We start from the raw sequence: 16,140 nt of genomic DNA, 5'->3' as shown, positions 1-16,140 counted from the left end.
TTTCTAGGCAGCCATTAAGAGGGAGAAATCTTCCCTGTTATTTCTTACCACAGAAATGCCTTTACTGACAGGTTAGTAAACAGAAGTGAAATAGCAAATGGATTCTGCTTTGGCCCAAAGCAACTTGCTAAGTTGCATGGTCAGGTGTGTGCATGCACAGACAGCCAGGGTGATTATTCAGAGCCTGAGCACCCCTCATTCCCACAAACTCCAGCAACAGATCCTCTGAAAACCTTGGTATTGATTTGGGTACTCAGAAGTTGATGCTTTTTCACAAATTGTTGTTTCACAAAATTTGTTCTTGGTGATTTACAAAATGTTATATAGGAAGCTTGTGGCAGAGCTGAATGCAAAAGTTGGGTTTCAGGTCCACGTCTGCTATTTGTATCCTCATACTTTTAAGCTTAAAGACCATTTTTTCCTCTACAACCAATGAATTAATTAATTGGGAACTGAATTTCCTTCTCTGACAAGACACTGGACTGAGGCAGATAATTTTTTTTTGAGTGCAGATTGCATTAGTGTTGTAAACTCATCCCTGATGCATTGAACCAATTGCTTTCCATATGCTGCATCACTTTTTAACGTGGCTCATGGCTGATGTTTAGGATTACAGGACTGCTTGAGACTGTTGTGCTCTATATATTTTTAGCTTTAAAAATAAAAAAATTGTTGTGACAAATGTTTCCTTTTGATTCCAAGACACTTGAACAAAAGTTCTGATTACAATCCATACATAAGCATTAATTGGGAGTGTAGGTTGGAGATATCTAGCCTGACCTTCCAGTTGAAGCAGGATTATTGCCAGCAGTGGCTTTATTGAGACAAGTTTTAAAACTCTCCAAGGACAGAGATGCCTTTCTGAGCAGCTGTTCATGTGCTGCATCACATCTTAGTAAAAAAGGGGTTTTAGTACCCAATTTGGACCCCACAAGCTGCAGTATGAAGCTTTTGTCCCTCTTTGTATCTCCTTTCAAGACTGAGAAAAATTGTGTTCTGCTGTCTTTGGATCTGCCCTTCAGAGAGCTGCAGGCAGCTGCTCCATGCCCTGCAAGAGTTTATTCCACCATACAACTAATTTTGACTGTAAGCAAAATGCCAATCTAAACCTCTTGGTCCTTCAGCATACGTGGTCATGCACAACTATTAAAGGAGGAGTAGCATAACTATTAACTGGAATTAATTTCTGTGTTGTCTAGTGATGTTCACCAAACCAGCTGTACAGGTGCCAATGTGAGGTGCCTTATTATCATCCATCCTGACTGGCTGCAGGTGAGAGGATTTCACCCAAAAACCCTTCACAGGAGCTTGTGAGTTCCCTGTTGAAGTGGGAGCAGCAGTAGGTTCAGCCCAGGTGAAAACTGGGGGAAAGTTGTGAATTTTCTGTGGGTTAAGTTCCTTTATACAGGCTTCTGGTATGGGCAAGCCCTGGAAATTCAGAAAGCATTGCCAAGCCTACACCCTGGAATTTTAAAAGCAGGGAAACAGTGTATAAATACATAGTGACAGAATCTACTTCCTCATGGCAGAGGGGAAAATGTCTGAGGCCCCAAAAGAGTTCTCTCAGGATAAACCCAAAATCCCTAGGAAGGTTTAAAGGCTGATTTTTACTTTAGATTTCATCCTTTTATGCCTTTCATATTATTTTATCATTTATGTTTGTGCAAAGTGAGTAAATGAAAACTATGACTGGGTCTCTTAGCTTCCAGTTTGTGCCCCTCCATTAGTGGCTTTTTCATCTTCCATATCTTGTATTCCCCTTGTCTGCAAAATGAAGTTACTACTATTTTCCCATAGCCTGAGATGTCCTTTATGCTTTCTCAAGCAGTTTTCTCACAGAGAGATGAGTGTTTTTGTCTTGTCCCTGAGCTGTATGGATGGGGAAGCTGACACTGAAAGAATTCTGCAGCTGTGGTAATTATCCACAATGTTCTCACTTGTGAAATGCAAAGTACCAGTGATACCTGATCAGACTGGGATGAAGGACATCCTGTGCTACAAGTCTGATTTTAGCTCAACCAGCAATAATAGTGGTTGAAAATGTATGTATTCATGTGTATCTGTTAGGTATATGCATGTATGTGTATTGAATGTTAAGGGAAAGCAAAATGCTTTTGGATTCTGTAAACAAAAAGTGCTTCTGTGACACTGTAAGTGTCAGATCTTTGCAGGATCAACCACCAAACATTGTGTTGATTGGATTTTTAATAAAAAGTCAATATTCAGTTTTCATCTAGGCTCTTCTGTCCACAGTATGTATTTTTGAAAAGGGAGAAGCACCCAGCAGCTCTTCCTCCTGCCTTTGGCAAACCCAGCCTCTTTACTGTGCTTACTGAGAGGAATCTTTGTAAATCCTGTTTATTTTGTGGCTATTGAGTAATTTTAAGAATCTGTCTTTGAAGAGATAAGTGGGCAGAGCTAACTGTGCTGTCTGACCTCAGTCTATTTTATTTACCCGCAATATTTCCTGTACTGCAGCACTCTTCATCACTCTGAAGTCTAAGGGCAAAGCATCAGGATATGTGATGGTGTAGTTAGTTTCAAACATTTTTTTTTTTAAGCCTTCTCCAGGCTGAAGATCCAACAAAAGTGCATGCACTGTGCTTTTCCTGCAGCTTTGTGGTACCCACTTGCCCCACTCCTTGCCAGCCCTGCTTCCCCCCCAGTGCCTCTTTGGGAAATGCTGGGAATCTTTTCCCATGTTGCTTGTCTTCTTTCCTGGCACGCTCTGCCTCTGTAATTAGATCTCAGTCGTTTATTTGTGACATCCCAGTCTGATGCCATAGGACTGGAGAAAGTGCTGCTAGTGAAAAAGGAGGAGGATTAAAGGAGCTCACTTTCCAAGGCACTAAGTGGATGGTGTTATCATGAATCCCTTAACACAATGAACTGATTAGTTTAAACAGTGGAAGTTTCACAAGGCACTTAATTTCCAGCCACTGTTTTGTCTTGCCTTGATTCAGCCTCACAATACTTTCTTCATGCAGTCTGCACAGTGCTTCACTTGTAATCATGCCTTTCCTGTTGTTGCTAATTATAATAACTATCTTGGAAAATAGAAAAATGTTGATGTTAATTCTCAGCTTCTCTTGTTTTGGCTGAATGATAATGTCCTGCAGAGCTTTGTTTCTTAATGAACCCCATCATCTTTACAGAGCTGTTTCATGGGATCCAACTTCTAAATTTTATCTCTGGTGCTTACAAATGGGGCTTCAGTGGTATAAAACAGGTTTAAAAGGTTTTTCCTACCAACCAGAAGAATGGATCATTGCCCTTGTCTGGTCTGCAGCATTGCTTCAGAAGTGGTTTAAGCAGTGCAGTTGCTGGAGGTGACAAACTGGGAGAGAAGATTGGGGACCCAAGGCTGTGGTGCAGCTGAGATGAAGCTGTTCCTGCAGCTTCTGCATGTGCTCCATGTGCCCCAGGCAGAATTGGAACCTTGCTGCTTGGGTAGCATTTGGCTGTGACACTGAATTGGAGTTCTGGGGTTGTGGAGGGAATTCCCACCTTGTTGTGGGTTCCTTTGCAACCTTAAGGAAAGACTTTTAGTCTCTGTGTCTTGTTTTTCCAGCTGTGTAATGAGGGTGGAGCTTTCTCACGTTTATCTGTTTATTTTATTTATGCTACATTTTTGTATCTGGAAATACTTTATTAATTGTGAATGCAGTACCTACAGCCCTGCAGCAGTATTGAATTAGGTCTTAGATGACTACAAAATATATCAAAGCAGAAAAGTGGAATTCATCCAATCAGTTATTTTAATAAGTTTTATAACTCAACAGGTGCACTCCATGTAAAGCATGTTCCTTGTGTTACAAATCAGTGGTCAAAATATATCTGATATATCTTTCTAGGGAAAAAAAAAAGGAACTTTACCTGTTGCTTTCAATAATTTGCAAGGATAGGAATAGGAAACAGGTATCTTGTCAATGATGGTGTATTTCCTAACATTGTACTTCTTTTAAAGTCACTGTGGTGTAATAAATACACACTGGTGTTCTATCTGCCTGTGGAGAACTGCAGCTAAATGCTGATGCTTTTAATTACAGCAGCATTCAGAGATAGGACATTTTAATCTAGATCTACCTTAAAAAGACTGACTACATGTAATATTCTATTATAATGCTGTCTTTAATGTCATATACATTACAATACTAAAAATCTAAAAGTGTGTTGTTTTTTATTTTTTTCTCTGTGTTGTGGCATGTGAGGCTGGGTTTTAAAAGCAGTACCTTTTAATCTGTAGTAATGGTGATGCTGCATGTGGAGTGAGGGAAAACAGTTCTCTGAAGTGCTCAGACTGCTGTAGTGAGCTGCAGTCCAAACCTCAATATTTGCTAGTGGGGAATTAGTCTAACAGTTGGCAGCTGCTGCTGTTCAGGGAATCAGGAATGTGTTGTGGTCAGCTTGGCTCTCTGCTGGTGACACCTCTCTGGCTATGAAAACAGAGCTGGTAGCCAGGGTGAGAATTCACCTGCATCTGGATGGTAAAGTTATTTATCTTCAGTACCTGAGACTTTGAAACACTTGGAAGTTTGCTGTCTGTGATGCATCTTGGCAGATGAACAGCAGTGCACTGGCACCAGCACACAGACCTGTGCTACTGGACGGAGTGAGGTCTGGGAGTTCTCTTGTCAAAACAGGAAATCCTAGTCCTCAGGCATATGAGCAAAGTTGAATTTTAGAGCAGTTCCTTTCATAGTGTTCTTTGCTTCTTCCAGGTGTATAAATGCAGCGATATCTTGCAGATTAGTTTAATTTTTTTGTGCTCAAAGAATTTTTGTAATCCCATGATGAGTTATCCATTTTGGTGTTCTTGGGGAAACTGTTGTCTGCTTCCTTCATGTTCCCTAAGTGATGACTGCTAGTGAGTGTTATGGGAGCAAGAAAATCTCCTTAGCAGGCTGGAGTCAAGACACTGCTCTGTTCTAAAGTCTGCTAAAAGCTGCCCTGGGCAAAAGCAAATTGGTGTGTCTGTCCCACTGCCAGAATGATCTCTAGAATGTTGAATATTGAGACATTGTTTAGGTCTGTCCTGCTCAGGCCTGTTAACTTGTGAATCCCTGGACTTTATTACAGTAGTACTTGGACAGCAGTGGGCAAGAGCAGGGAGTGAAGCAGACAGAAAGCAGAAAGTGTAAAATACAGCAAATTCCCAAATGCCTGCAGTTAATAATTCTAACAAATTCATCACTGTTTCTTCATGTTGACTGCCTGCTGTTTCCACTCCTCTTTCTCTGCATGCTCAATATTTTTGTCCCATCTGTCCCTTGGCTGTAATGATGGGACAGATGTACTGCCTAAGTCTTCCTCTTGGAGCTTGTATTAAAACAACCTCGTTGCTCCATTCCTCCCCAGCAGTATTTATGTGCTCATGTTTCATCTCCCCTCCCCTATTTTCTCTGTGCTGTGTGTAGATGTATAGATATATATGTAATGTGCTCTCTTTCATGGTCTAAGTAGAAATACTATATACTCAAGGTATGAAATATTGATTGCTACTTATATATCTTTTTATATATAAATATGTGTGTGTGTGTGTATATGTACATATATATGTGTGTCTGCTTATAAAAATATGAATTGGGTGCCTTGTACCTTTCACTGAAAAAGATTCTCTGTATGGTCTTTTTATGATGTGAAACAACACATTCTTCACTGTAACTGGCCCTTCAAACTCTGTAAGAAAAGCTTTTAAACTAAAAACCTCAGCATTTTCTTCATGAGGTTCTGTTAGGATCAGCTGTGCTTTGAACTGTTAAAAACTGTCATTTCTGCTGGATGTTTTCCTCAGGAGATATTTTGGGTATGCTAAAATCATAGCTAGAGAGAAAAAGGAGCAAGAATAGCATCTGCTGTGCACGGAGGGTCTGAGTCCATCCCTGCAGGTCACTGCCTTCCCAGTGTGAAAAGTTCATGGTACAGGCTGCTGCTGGAGGAGGGGAGGAAGCAAATGTTATTGTTAATGGTTTACTGTTTGCTTTCAGCAGGACCAGCCTTGGGAGCTTGTACTAAAATTCACCCCAGAACAGATGATTTGGCAATTAATACAATCTTCTCCCCACCACCACCTCCAGTTAGGAAATACCAGTGCATTCCACGTGTGTGCAACTCAGTCCTTGTCACCTCTGCAAATGCTTTATGTTGTAGCCTTTGGATTTTAATATTCTTAGCAACAAACTATTTTTCCCTAAAATACAATTTTGTCTCTAGTGGGTAGGTTAGACTGACTAAGAATTGTCTGTGCTGCTGACACATGCCCAGTACAAGGAGCAGGGCACTCTTGGGTTCATCCACATTCCTAGATAGTGAAAAAACCCCACATGCTGCTCAGATTCAGAGCACTCACACAACATGATAATGGATTTAATACAAATGAAAACTGAAGCAGGGTAGTCAGGAGCTATTTTTTCTCCAAGCCCTTATTGGATAGTGCAGGAAGTGCTGCTCTTAGAATTTCAGCAAGATCCAGATTAGGCTTTTAGCAAAACTCTCCAAAGGCAAAGACAGTTTGTGTGCAGAGACCATACATTTTTGGAATTCTTAAGCAGATTAGACAAATCTGTTTGTCAGGGACCCCAGTATTGATTCATATCTGGAATGTTGCTCTTTCCAGTGCAACAAACCAAAACTTCCTGTATGGAAAAGCTCAGCTGAAGATAAGTGATGTTGAAGTGAGCTGGCATGAAACCAGCCCTGCTTGTGCCTACTACTGCATCCCAGGAGGGACTGGGGTTATCCTAAGGTACATCTTCCTCCCCAGTACAGCTCCTGGGCTTTATCTAAACCTGCTGGAGAGTCTGTGCTTAATTGATCCTCTTTTTATACATTTTAGAGTTACTCTGGCTGCTGTACATCTGTATTTTCCAAAGTTTGAAAGTTTGGTCGCAAGCATTCTTTTTGATATAGTACATTTTCAATAACTGTTGCCACAGAGCTGGCAAGGTTTGAAATTCTGTAGTATTTGCACAATGTTTTCCTTCCCACACAGTTCTGCTAATTTTGGATCATGCTGTTTAGTCCAGTGGATGTAACTGAAGCAGAAAGGTTTGCCCAACAGCAATAAAGGCTGTAAAGTGACCATAATCCCAGTCATGGTGTGCTTGTAAAATAATGAGCAGCCATGCTTTAAGAGTTTAACTCTTTCTTATTTTAGAACTTGTTGTTGGTTTGCCGTTTTTTTTTTTTTTTTTTTTTTTTTTTTTTGTTACCAACAATGAGTAACAAAAAGCTTTCTTTAAGAATCTGTTTATCTTATTAGGCTGGAAAGGGTAAAATGAGTAAATAAGGACACTTTAGTGTCTTCAAGTCTTATTCTGGTATTACTTTTTAAACCAACTTTACTTTGAGTTTCTGGCTGCAGGTGTCAATGAGGCATCAATTCCCACAGCCCACAGTGTAGCTGTAGTCCAAGTCTGCAGACTTTCCATGTGAGTCTGCCTTCTTTTGGGAATATTCTGGAGACACCACAGTGTGTGTATGTATGAGTTGAAGGCTGGAAGACTGACTGTGGAAGCAGAAAAATGTTTGTTTTGTTTTATTTGTTTGCTAGCAAGCTTTAGTGCTCAGGCACTTAACTGAAAAATAATAGCAAGTAACCTAAAAGTTGGCAGAAAGAGTTGAAAGATGTCTGTTTTAACAGAATATCATTCAGTAGGCAGAAGTACTGGGGGAAAAAAAGATTAAAACAGAGTTTTATGAACTGTTTTTTGAATATTTTTCTTTAAGCCCAGTTCTGAGAGTGATGTACATAAGAACTTGTGGCTTTTTGAAAATGCCTGTGTCTGAAGGCTGAAAATCCAGTAAGAAAATAGAAAGAAAGGCAAACACTGATTTTACAATGTGGTATTATTTTTAGGCCTGTTCTCATTACATTTTTAGGGAACCTGCCCTGTTGTATTTTGTCCCCTTGAATATGCAGAATATTTCGAAGATGTTATAACAACTGAATGTACTTTAAAGCAATTGATTTTGAAATAGAAAATGTTGGTTGTAGGACAGAAGATGCATTACTGGTAAAGTGTATTTTATGTTCCTATACAGTTAAACAGTGCAGGAACCTCATTTTGGCAAGGACTGAATATCTGGGACATAAAGAAAGACATACTTAAAATGTTGTGCCAAGGAGAGGCAAAAGGAGGCTGAAAGGAGGCTGGGGCCCCTGTTAGCTGGCAGATTCACAGGTTAATTAGGAGTTCAGGTTTTAGGCCAATTACTACAGGTTTCAGAATGATTTCCTTCGTTTCTCCACCTGTCATGTACTCGAGTGCTCGGTTAGACACTTAGCATGGTAAGTGCATGCAAATCTCCCTGCTGCAGCCTGTGCAGTTGTGCTGGACAGTGTGGGCAGGACAGTTCCAGGTGCAGACCTGCAGCCCCTGGCAGCAGCTCCTTGGTGGGGTGAGCTCTGGGCACAGCCCTGTGCTGCTGGCAGGGTGAGCTGGGCTCCCACCCCACTTGTCTGACCCTTCTCTCTCGCAGGCAGGAATGGCATCTCCTGAAAACCCCGAGCAGCTGATCATTGCCCTGGAGCCCGAGGCTGCCTCCATCTACTGCCGAAAGCTGCGCCTGCACCAGATGATAGAGCTGAGCAATAGGGCACCTGTCAATGGCTACAGCCCCAGTGACACCATTGGAGCTGGATTTACACAGGGTACTTCTGTTCCTTCACTTCTCAGATTCTCATGCTGAGTTTGCTTTGGCCCCAAGGGCTGGTTTCTCACCATTTCTTGTTGTCCTTGTTCTCTTGAAATGTTTCAGGCTGGCATCAGTTTGGTTTTATAAACTGTTCTGCTGCTTACCGTAGTTAGCCTTGTTTAGATGTTGAGCCAGCAGGCATCTCAGAATTATTTGGGTTGAAAGGAAACTCAAAAATCATCTAGTTCCAACCCTCTGCCATGGGCAGGGACACCTTTCACTAGACCAGGTTGCTCCAAGTCCTGTCCAACCTGGCCTTGAGCACTTCCAGGGATGGGGCAGCCACAGCTTCTCTGGGCACCCTCACCACCCTCACAGAGAACAATTTCTTCCTAATATACACTTGAATTTTAGCATGTCTTGCCTTTATTTGGATGTTGTGGGAGTCTTTTAGTATTTTCACAGCAGTATTTTTCTGCCTTAATGTAAGTTAGTACTCTCATGTTGGATCATTTTTTTCATTTAATTTTTTTGGAAGCAATTATGTATTTGATATCTGCATTATTGAGACAGTGCTAAATAACTGGATCTGCAATGAAAAGATTAGTCTGAGGTATTCCAAAGTATTGTCAAATTCTTTTTGATGTCATCTTTATGAAATACTGTTAATGACTTCCAACACTCAGTGGAACACATGGCATTGGTATGTAGCAATGAATTTATGTTGAAGAGCAACTGGATAATGCACTTCTGATTTATTGAGCTGGGATTTGTTGCTACTGTCACTGTTTGAAGGGGAGGGACAGAGATTGGGCTGCTGTAAGTCACTTGACAGAAGATCCCTCATCAGCAGAGTTTTTTGATGTTGGCAGCCTACTGAAACTGGAGGGAAATAGGGGGGGAGGAAAAGGAAAATGGCCTGCAGCAGTAAGATTTGATTGCTGCATAATGTGCATATTTCTCTATATCTCTGTGAATTGTAACATCATACTGATGGTAGTGTGACAGTCTATCCTAGAAAGTGTTTTTCAGAAGAGTCTGTAACTTATCACATTTGCTAGGTCAAAACAGTAGAGGCAAGTGGGAGGTTAAGCTACTAGAGCTATTCCTGCATTTACCAGAGCATATCTTTTTTTTAGTTAGGCAGAGTGACTACATCATTCTCCCAAACCCATGGCTCTCCTAGCCAGCACTTGTCAGATGTGTTCAGTGTTTGGAGGCCCACACAGAGTACAGGACACAATCTGTTTTCAGGATTCAGTCCCTTCAGGGCCCCTTGGCTCCTGTCCCCCTCATTCGTGCCCTGAACTATTCCAGTTCCATGTGATTTTACATGAACTCACTTTCAGGGATTTGCTTCTGGGAAAATAATAAAGGAGTTTATCTGGTTAAGGTTTTGAAGCTAGGCAGAATCTGGCAGATCATGGATTTCTGCTAATGGGCTTTTTCTTGGGTGGGAGTACCACTCTCATTCTTGACTTTGTATGGTAAAAAGCTATTGAGGATGAGAAAGGTTTCATGTCAAAATTAATGAAAACAAAGTTTGGAGTGAATTAATTTGGGGTTGGAATTAAAATTTCATAAAGGCATGGCAAGCACCCAAGACAAGCTGAGAACAGATTAAGGAGAAAAACCCTTTAAATATAAACAGAGAGAAGCACTCCAAGGACCATATTATTGCTGTGAAGTCAAAACAAAAATTCTAGTGTTCATAGGAGCAAGGATAAGCTTGCTTCAGTTGTAGTTAAAGACTGGCTCTTGTGTTCACTTGTGCCCACAGGAGGGAATGAAAGGATTGCCATTGATTTCTGTGGGCTTGATAGCCCTTGCTAGGACCTGGTGTTTGTTCTCTCATGGAATGCTTCATCTGAGCTCTCCCTGTGCTGCCAAGTCAGTGCTCTGAGGCTGGGGCAGCTTCTCTGAGGTCTTTTTGGGGAAGGTGCGGCAGCAAGTGGAGCTGACATGCTCTGTTTTCTGATGGCAGGCACTATAGAAATAGGAAGCAAAGTGTATTCTGTGATTTACATGCTGGTATTTTCAGAAAAAAGTTTCCACTCATGACAGGCTGCCCCTCTTGTAGTGTTTTATGAAGTGCCTTTAAAGGTGAGTGATGATAACACAAGGAATGTAGGTTTTTTTGATCATTATAGAGGTTGATTTAGAAGCATAAATAGCAGAGGTTCTCACTACTATGCTTTCCCTTGTCAGACTGTTCTGCATCTTTTAAATGTCTAAGTAGCAGTTAAGTCTTGTAAGTTAATGGCTTGACACTTAATTTTTAATGGGTGTATATTTTAAATATTGTGGAAGTCAGCCCTGGTGATCACTGTGTCATTAAGAAGTTACTAATCTGGGCAGCAGTGCTTCTGGCTGCTGGTTTTGGAGTACACTGGCATCCTGAGAGGCTGAGGAGGCATATTTGCCTGAGCACTCAAAATGAGCAGTGGCTTTTTGGAAGTGTGGGGATGTTCTCATGCAGGTGGCGTGGGGCTTGGCCGGGAGTGGGCTGGGGCTGCCACCTGCTGGTGGAGGCTGCTGAGAGCACAGCTGGCTGCTGTGAGCACAGCTGGCTGCCCGCCCCCCACCCTGCTGCCAGCACACACTTTGCCAGCCAGAGTGTACTGAAAAACTGCAAGTCAGACCTGCTTATGGCTTTCTTATTAGATTATTACTATATATCATTAGTTTGCATTATTTTTATTAGGTAATTAGTATAGATTAAAATACCAATAATATATATAACAATATCAAGGAAGATCAGGGTGGCTATAAACCATTTTTCCTTCTTTCCAGGAATGACATCCTAACGTTCCTGGTCCCAGTGCAGTAATTTTTGTACATTTGTTTTTTTAAGAAGTGATACATACAGATCTGTCAGCCTGCTTGCACTTGTTTTCTGCAGTTTTTAATTTTATTCTTCATGCTTTTTTATGCTCAGTAACTTTTTTTTTTTCTGTCAATCACTAGGGAAGGAGCACGTGCGCCGGAACAGGCAGAGTCGGACCTTCATGGTGGAAAATGTCATAGGAGAGATCTGGTCTGAGCTGGAGGAAGGTACTATCCTTTGCTGAACAAACTTGGCTCTCACTGGTTCTGTATTGCAGGCAAACATTGTGCTTCCCACAAAGGTGCTGTGCACTGCATTGTTCTCACAGTGGTTATAAAGGGGAAAAGGAAAAACCCACATGTTCATGTGCTGCTCTTAGTTACAAGTGCTGAATTGCAATTCTGTATGCTCTAGCTTAATAAGATTTATTAATGAGATGGTGGAAGGCCATGCAACTAGAATATTCTCCTCAGCACAGACATTATAAATATGGTATAATATTTGCTAGCCCACTGGGATGTACACCAGCAGCACGAGCAGTCCCACTTTTCAGCTGTGCTGCATCAATAGCTTCTGACATCTGACTCTCATATTTGTTACCAATCATTGTGCTGTAATTACTGGCAGACATCAAGTCTTCAGCATGGCCTGTGCTGGCTGTCTGTAGCCCACTGTCTCCCCTGGTGCCCTCAGGAGCTCTTTTGCAGTGAGCTGTGTGCTCCCAGTGGTGTGAATGCCCCTGGCTCTCCCCTTGGCGTTCCAGGTGATCGGTACATCGTGGTTGACAGCGGAGGAGGCACGGTGGATATGACTGTCCATCAGATCAGGCTCCCTGAAGGACATCTGAAGGAGCTCTACAAAGCAACAGGTAATGTCACCTCCACTGCTTTCTTTATGTAATTGTGTGTTATGTATTTATGTAATGTTTTGGCTTGTCAGTGAAGGAAGTGTATGCCTTTATTGCATTTTACTGACAGTTCTTCCTGAAATGAGACCAGCACTCAAAATTAGTATAACCCAGCTGGTGGTTGGCTGAATCACTCAATTTGTGGTAGTGTTACAGTGCCTGTGATGATACAGGAGTGAGGCAAAGGTAAGATCATGTTATGTATCAGACCAACTGTTACATTTAGGGAAGATCCTTTTTTGTGGACCTTGTCCCATGACAGTCCTGAGAGTGTTGTTCTGATCTGTACATGGTCAAATCGAAATGTCATAAGAATACAAAAGAATATCCAGAAAATTAAAGCTGTGTTTTGTCTGTGCTGCAGGTGGGCCATATGGCTCTCTAGGAGTGGATTATGAGTTTGAAAAGCTGCTGTGTAAAATATTTGGGGAGGATTTCATTGAGCAGTTCAAAATCAAGCGCCCTGCAGCCTGGGTGGATCTGATGATCGCGTTTGAGTCCCGCAAGCGGGCGGCAGCTCCCGACAGGACCAACCCCCTCAACATCACCCTGCCCTTCTCCTTCATTGACTACTACAAGAAGTTCCGAGGTCACAGTGTAGAGCATGCCCTGAGGAAAAGCAAGTGAGTAGGCAACTGAAACCACATGGATGCAGAATTAACTACTGGCAGCAAAGACAAATTATTAAAATATCCTAATTACGTGAGGACTGAAAGGTAATAGTGTAAAAGTGTAGTGCAAGGATGAGAAAATAGAGTTGCCTTGTGGTGCAGTTTCCAGAATGAAAAATTCTGATCAGTCTCTCACAAAAGCTTTTCTGTACAAGGCTTGCACTTTTTAGGTATTTCTTTCTATGACTTCTGTTCTGACCACTGCATCACTTCCTTTGACTGTATATTGTGAATCTCTTGCATGTTAATTAGGAATGTCAGATCAAACACAGAATTTGTTGCCTAGAACCTTAATTTTTAGTGGCCTGGATCCTGGAAAACATCCAAGATTGAGGGATGTGTAAATATGTTCATGGCTTGAGGGCAGTTATTAACAGCATCAGATCACTGGAGAAAACACACTACTGCATAAAGCTCTGCAAGGGGAGAGCATTCAGCTTTTGAAGTTATGGCAGGCTTTTGCTTCTTATAGGATTTTACAAGTTTGATAATTTGCTTGATAGGCAGGAAGATATAATCCCCTCCAGAGATTTTAATTCATGATTTTCAGTATCAAGAAGTCACTCTAAATGACAAAATCGTGGCCTGCTGTAGAGAAGGAAGTGAGCAGAAGGTAGAAATGGGAATTTTGCATCTTTTGAAGTAACATATTACAGAAAGCCTGGAGTTTAATGGTGTAAAAGAGAATGAGCAAGAGAATCTCTAAATCTGGGGCAGAAGGTGAGAGACTTGAGAGGGGAAGATTTGGTATTTACTACCTGTACCTTACTTTTTTAAACTAGCCAGTGTTGAATGTAGTATGTAGGCTGGAACTCCTGTATCTCTTTCACAAGTTATTGGTAAATGTAATGTAAGCTTAAATGATTTGGAATCCAGCTAAAAGTCACTTTCTAAATGAGACTGAGGTTCTGAAATCATTAAAAATTTCCAGAAGTACTCCCCCTCACGAGGCCATCTCCTTTTTATTAATAGTCTTAATGGTGAATCTTAGAGGAAATGCTAAATGCTTCCTTCAAATGAAATTAAATGAATTGGATAAGAGGATAGAAAGAGTGTAAAGGTTGACATATAATGTGCATGAATGAAAGGGAGAATACTGAGCTATACAGATGTTTATCAGTGATAGAACAGCACAATGCCTGTATTCACTTAATAAATGTTATGCCTCATTAAAAATGCCGTTCTTTCTTCTGCCTCCTGAGGCTTCCCAACTTGCTTGTTTTCCTTGTGTGTTTCCAGTGGCTTTGGCCTGCCACTGCTATAATCTAAATGTTGCCCTTCTGGGGATGAATCAGTGCTGTTTCAGATGAGCGAACACTGCATTGACTGCCAGCTGTTTCAGAGAGCAGTTGAGCATTGCTAATGCTGCAGAAGGCAATCAGGCAAAGAAAACAACAATTAGACAAGGCAAAATAGTAATTCTCCCTTCAAGTTTTACATAACTGCAGTTGGTATGGGGCTAGGGTGAGGTGGGGCACTTTGTTCCAAGGAAAACACACGCAGACTCTGTAAACTCATGAATTGATTTATTTAATGGTGGTTTGCAGCTCAGCTGCAATGCTGTAATGTCCTTTCTCACTCCTCCTTTGCAGTGTGGACTTTGTGAAGTGGTCCTCCCAGGGAATGCTGAGGATGAGCCCGGATGCAATGAATGCTCTTTTCAAACCTACGATTGACCAGATTGTTCAGCACCTGAGTAGGTATCTGTGTGTGATTCCATTCCTGGCTGAGCTGAAACTGAGGCTTTGCTCACCAAAACCCAGTAACAGCCCTCCTGGTATGCACCAGCTGTGGACAAGGAGTTCAGTTCTGAAACTTGCAGCTCTCTACAAATCAGCTGTGAAAATAATACAAGTAAGGGATGTGTCCTGGGCACATAATCCTGCCTAGCTCTAGTGCTGGTTACTGTGGGATTCAATTCTCATACTGCATAAGCTTCAATTACTCTGCTCCCAGGGCTGCAAGCCTTCAGAGCCACTGAGAAACCCAGATCCTGCCTTTTTTTTTAGCTTGGTTCAGGCAACAACTAAATTATGCCAGAGTTGTAACTCATTTCTGACTATTCCAGCTATTAAGACCTCCAATTTGTTTCTCCCTAGTGGAAGGTCACATTTGTTCATGACCACCCAAATCACATCTCTAAAGCACAAATAGTAAATGATGCATCATGATAAAAGTACTCCCAGGCATGGCTTAAGCAGCAATGAATGTATTTGACCAGTAATGGAAAGTGACATGTGCTTATTGGGAAAGTTACTATTTAAAGTCTTCCTAGTGGAAGATGAAATTTGCATCAAGTGGAGTATTATGCTTGTGGTGAGAAAAGTGCTGCTTTCTACACATTGCAAAGCACTATTTGGAATAAATATCCAGCAGTAAATATATTTGCTCATCACATGTGAGGGATTATTAACTAAATTTCAGAACTTAACAAGACAACAAGTATAGAGCAGCTTATATATGAGCAGAGAGGGAGACCTAGGTCTGCAGCAGTTGTGACAGGTGTCTTGTTTGAACTAAAAGTGAGCCTACAACTGAGCTGCATGGTTTTCTTGAAAGTAGATGTGGGCTTAAGCTAGGAAGGAAAATCTGTAAAAATGTTAAGAGGGATTATTTCACAAATGGTATTTATTGTGGTTAAGAAATAATAAGTGAATTTGAAATTGAGTGATTTATCTGGAGTGCAAAAAAGATCTGTTTTAAATGCCACTTCAAAAATGTTATATGCTTTGAGGTGAGTGAATCCATAGTGAAATATACTGGAGATAACAGGTGTGGGAGTGGTGCACTTCAGAAATGTTGTGTGCTTTGAGGTGAGTGAATCCATAGTGAAATATACTGGAGATAACAGGTGTGGGAGTGGTGCACTTCAGAAATGTTGTGTGCTTTGAGATGAGTGAATCCATAGTGAAATATACTGGAGATAACAGGTGTGGGAGTGGTGCACTTCAGAAATGTTGTGTGCTTTGAGGTGAGTGAATCCATAGTGAAATATACTGGAGATAACAGGTGTGGGAGTGGTGCACTTCAGAAATGTTGTGTGCTTTGAGATGAGTGAATTCATAGTGAAATATACTGGAGATAACAGGTGTGGGAGT

At 41.3% G+C, this 16,140-nt stretch overlaps 1 protein-coding gene across 2 annotated transcripts in view; it reads left to right on the top strand.

The window, feature by feature from the left end:
• Positions 1 to 16,140, top strand: part of HSPA12A (heat shock protein family A (Hsp70) member 12A) — a 51,849-nt gene that overhangs the window by 30,612 nt on the left and 5,097 nt on the right. For both annotated transcript variants that reach the window (XM_056495130.1, XM_056495129.1), the window contains exons 8-12: positions 8,482 to 8,653; positions 11,605 to 11,691; positions 12,228 to 12,332; positions 12,736 to 12,994; positions 14,635 to 14,738. In XM_056495130.1, coding sequence (XP_056351105.1) covers positions 8,482 to 8,653; positions 11,605 to 11,691; positions 12,228 to 12,332; positions 12,736 to 12,994; positions 14,635 to 14,738 — 727 coding nt within the window. The remainder of the gene's footprint in view (positions 1 to 8,481; positions 8,654 to 11,604; positions 11,692 to 12,227; positions 12,333 to 12,735; positions 12,995 to 14,634; positions 14,739 to 16,140) is intronic.

This window comes from Oenanthe melanoleuca, chromosome 6 (genome assembly GCF_029582105.1).
Source record: "Oenanthe melanoleuca isolate GR-GAL-2019-014 chromosome 6, OMel1.0, whole genome shotgun sequence".
Classification (NCBI taxonomy): Eukaryota; Metazoa; Chordata; class Aves; order Passeriformes; family Muscicapidae; genus Oenanthe; species Oenanthe melanoleuca.
This window is presented reverse-complemented; position numbering and strand designations above follow the sequence as displayed.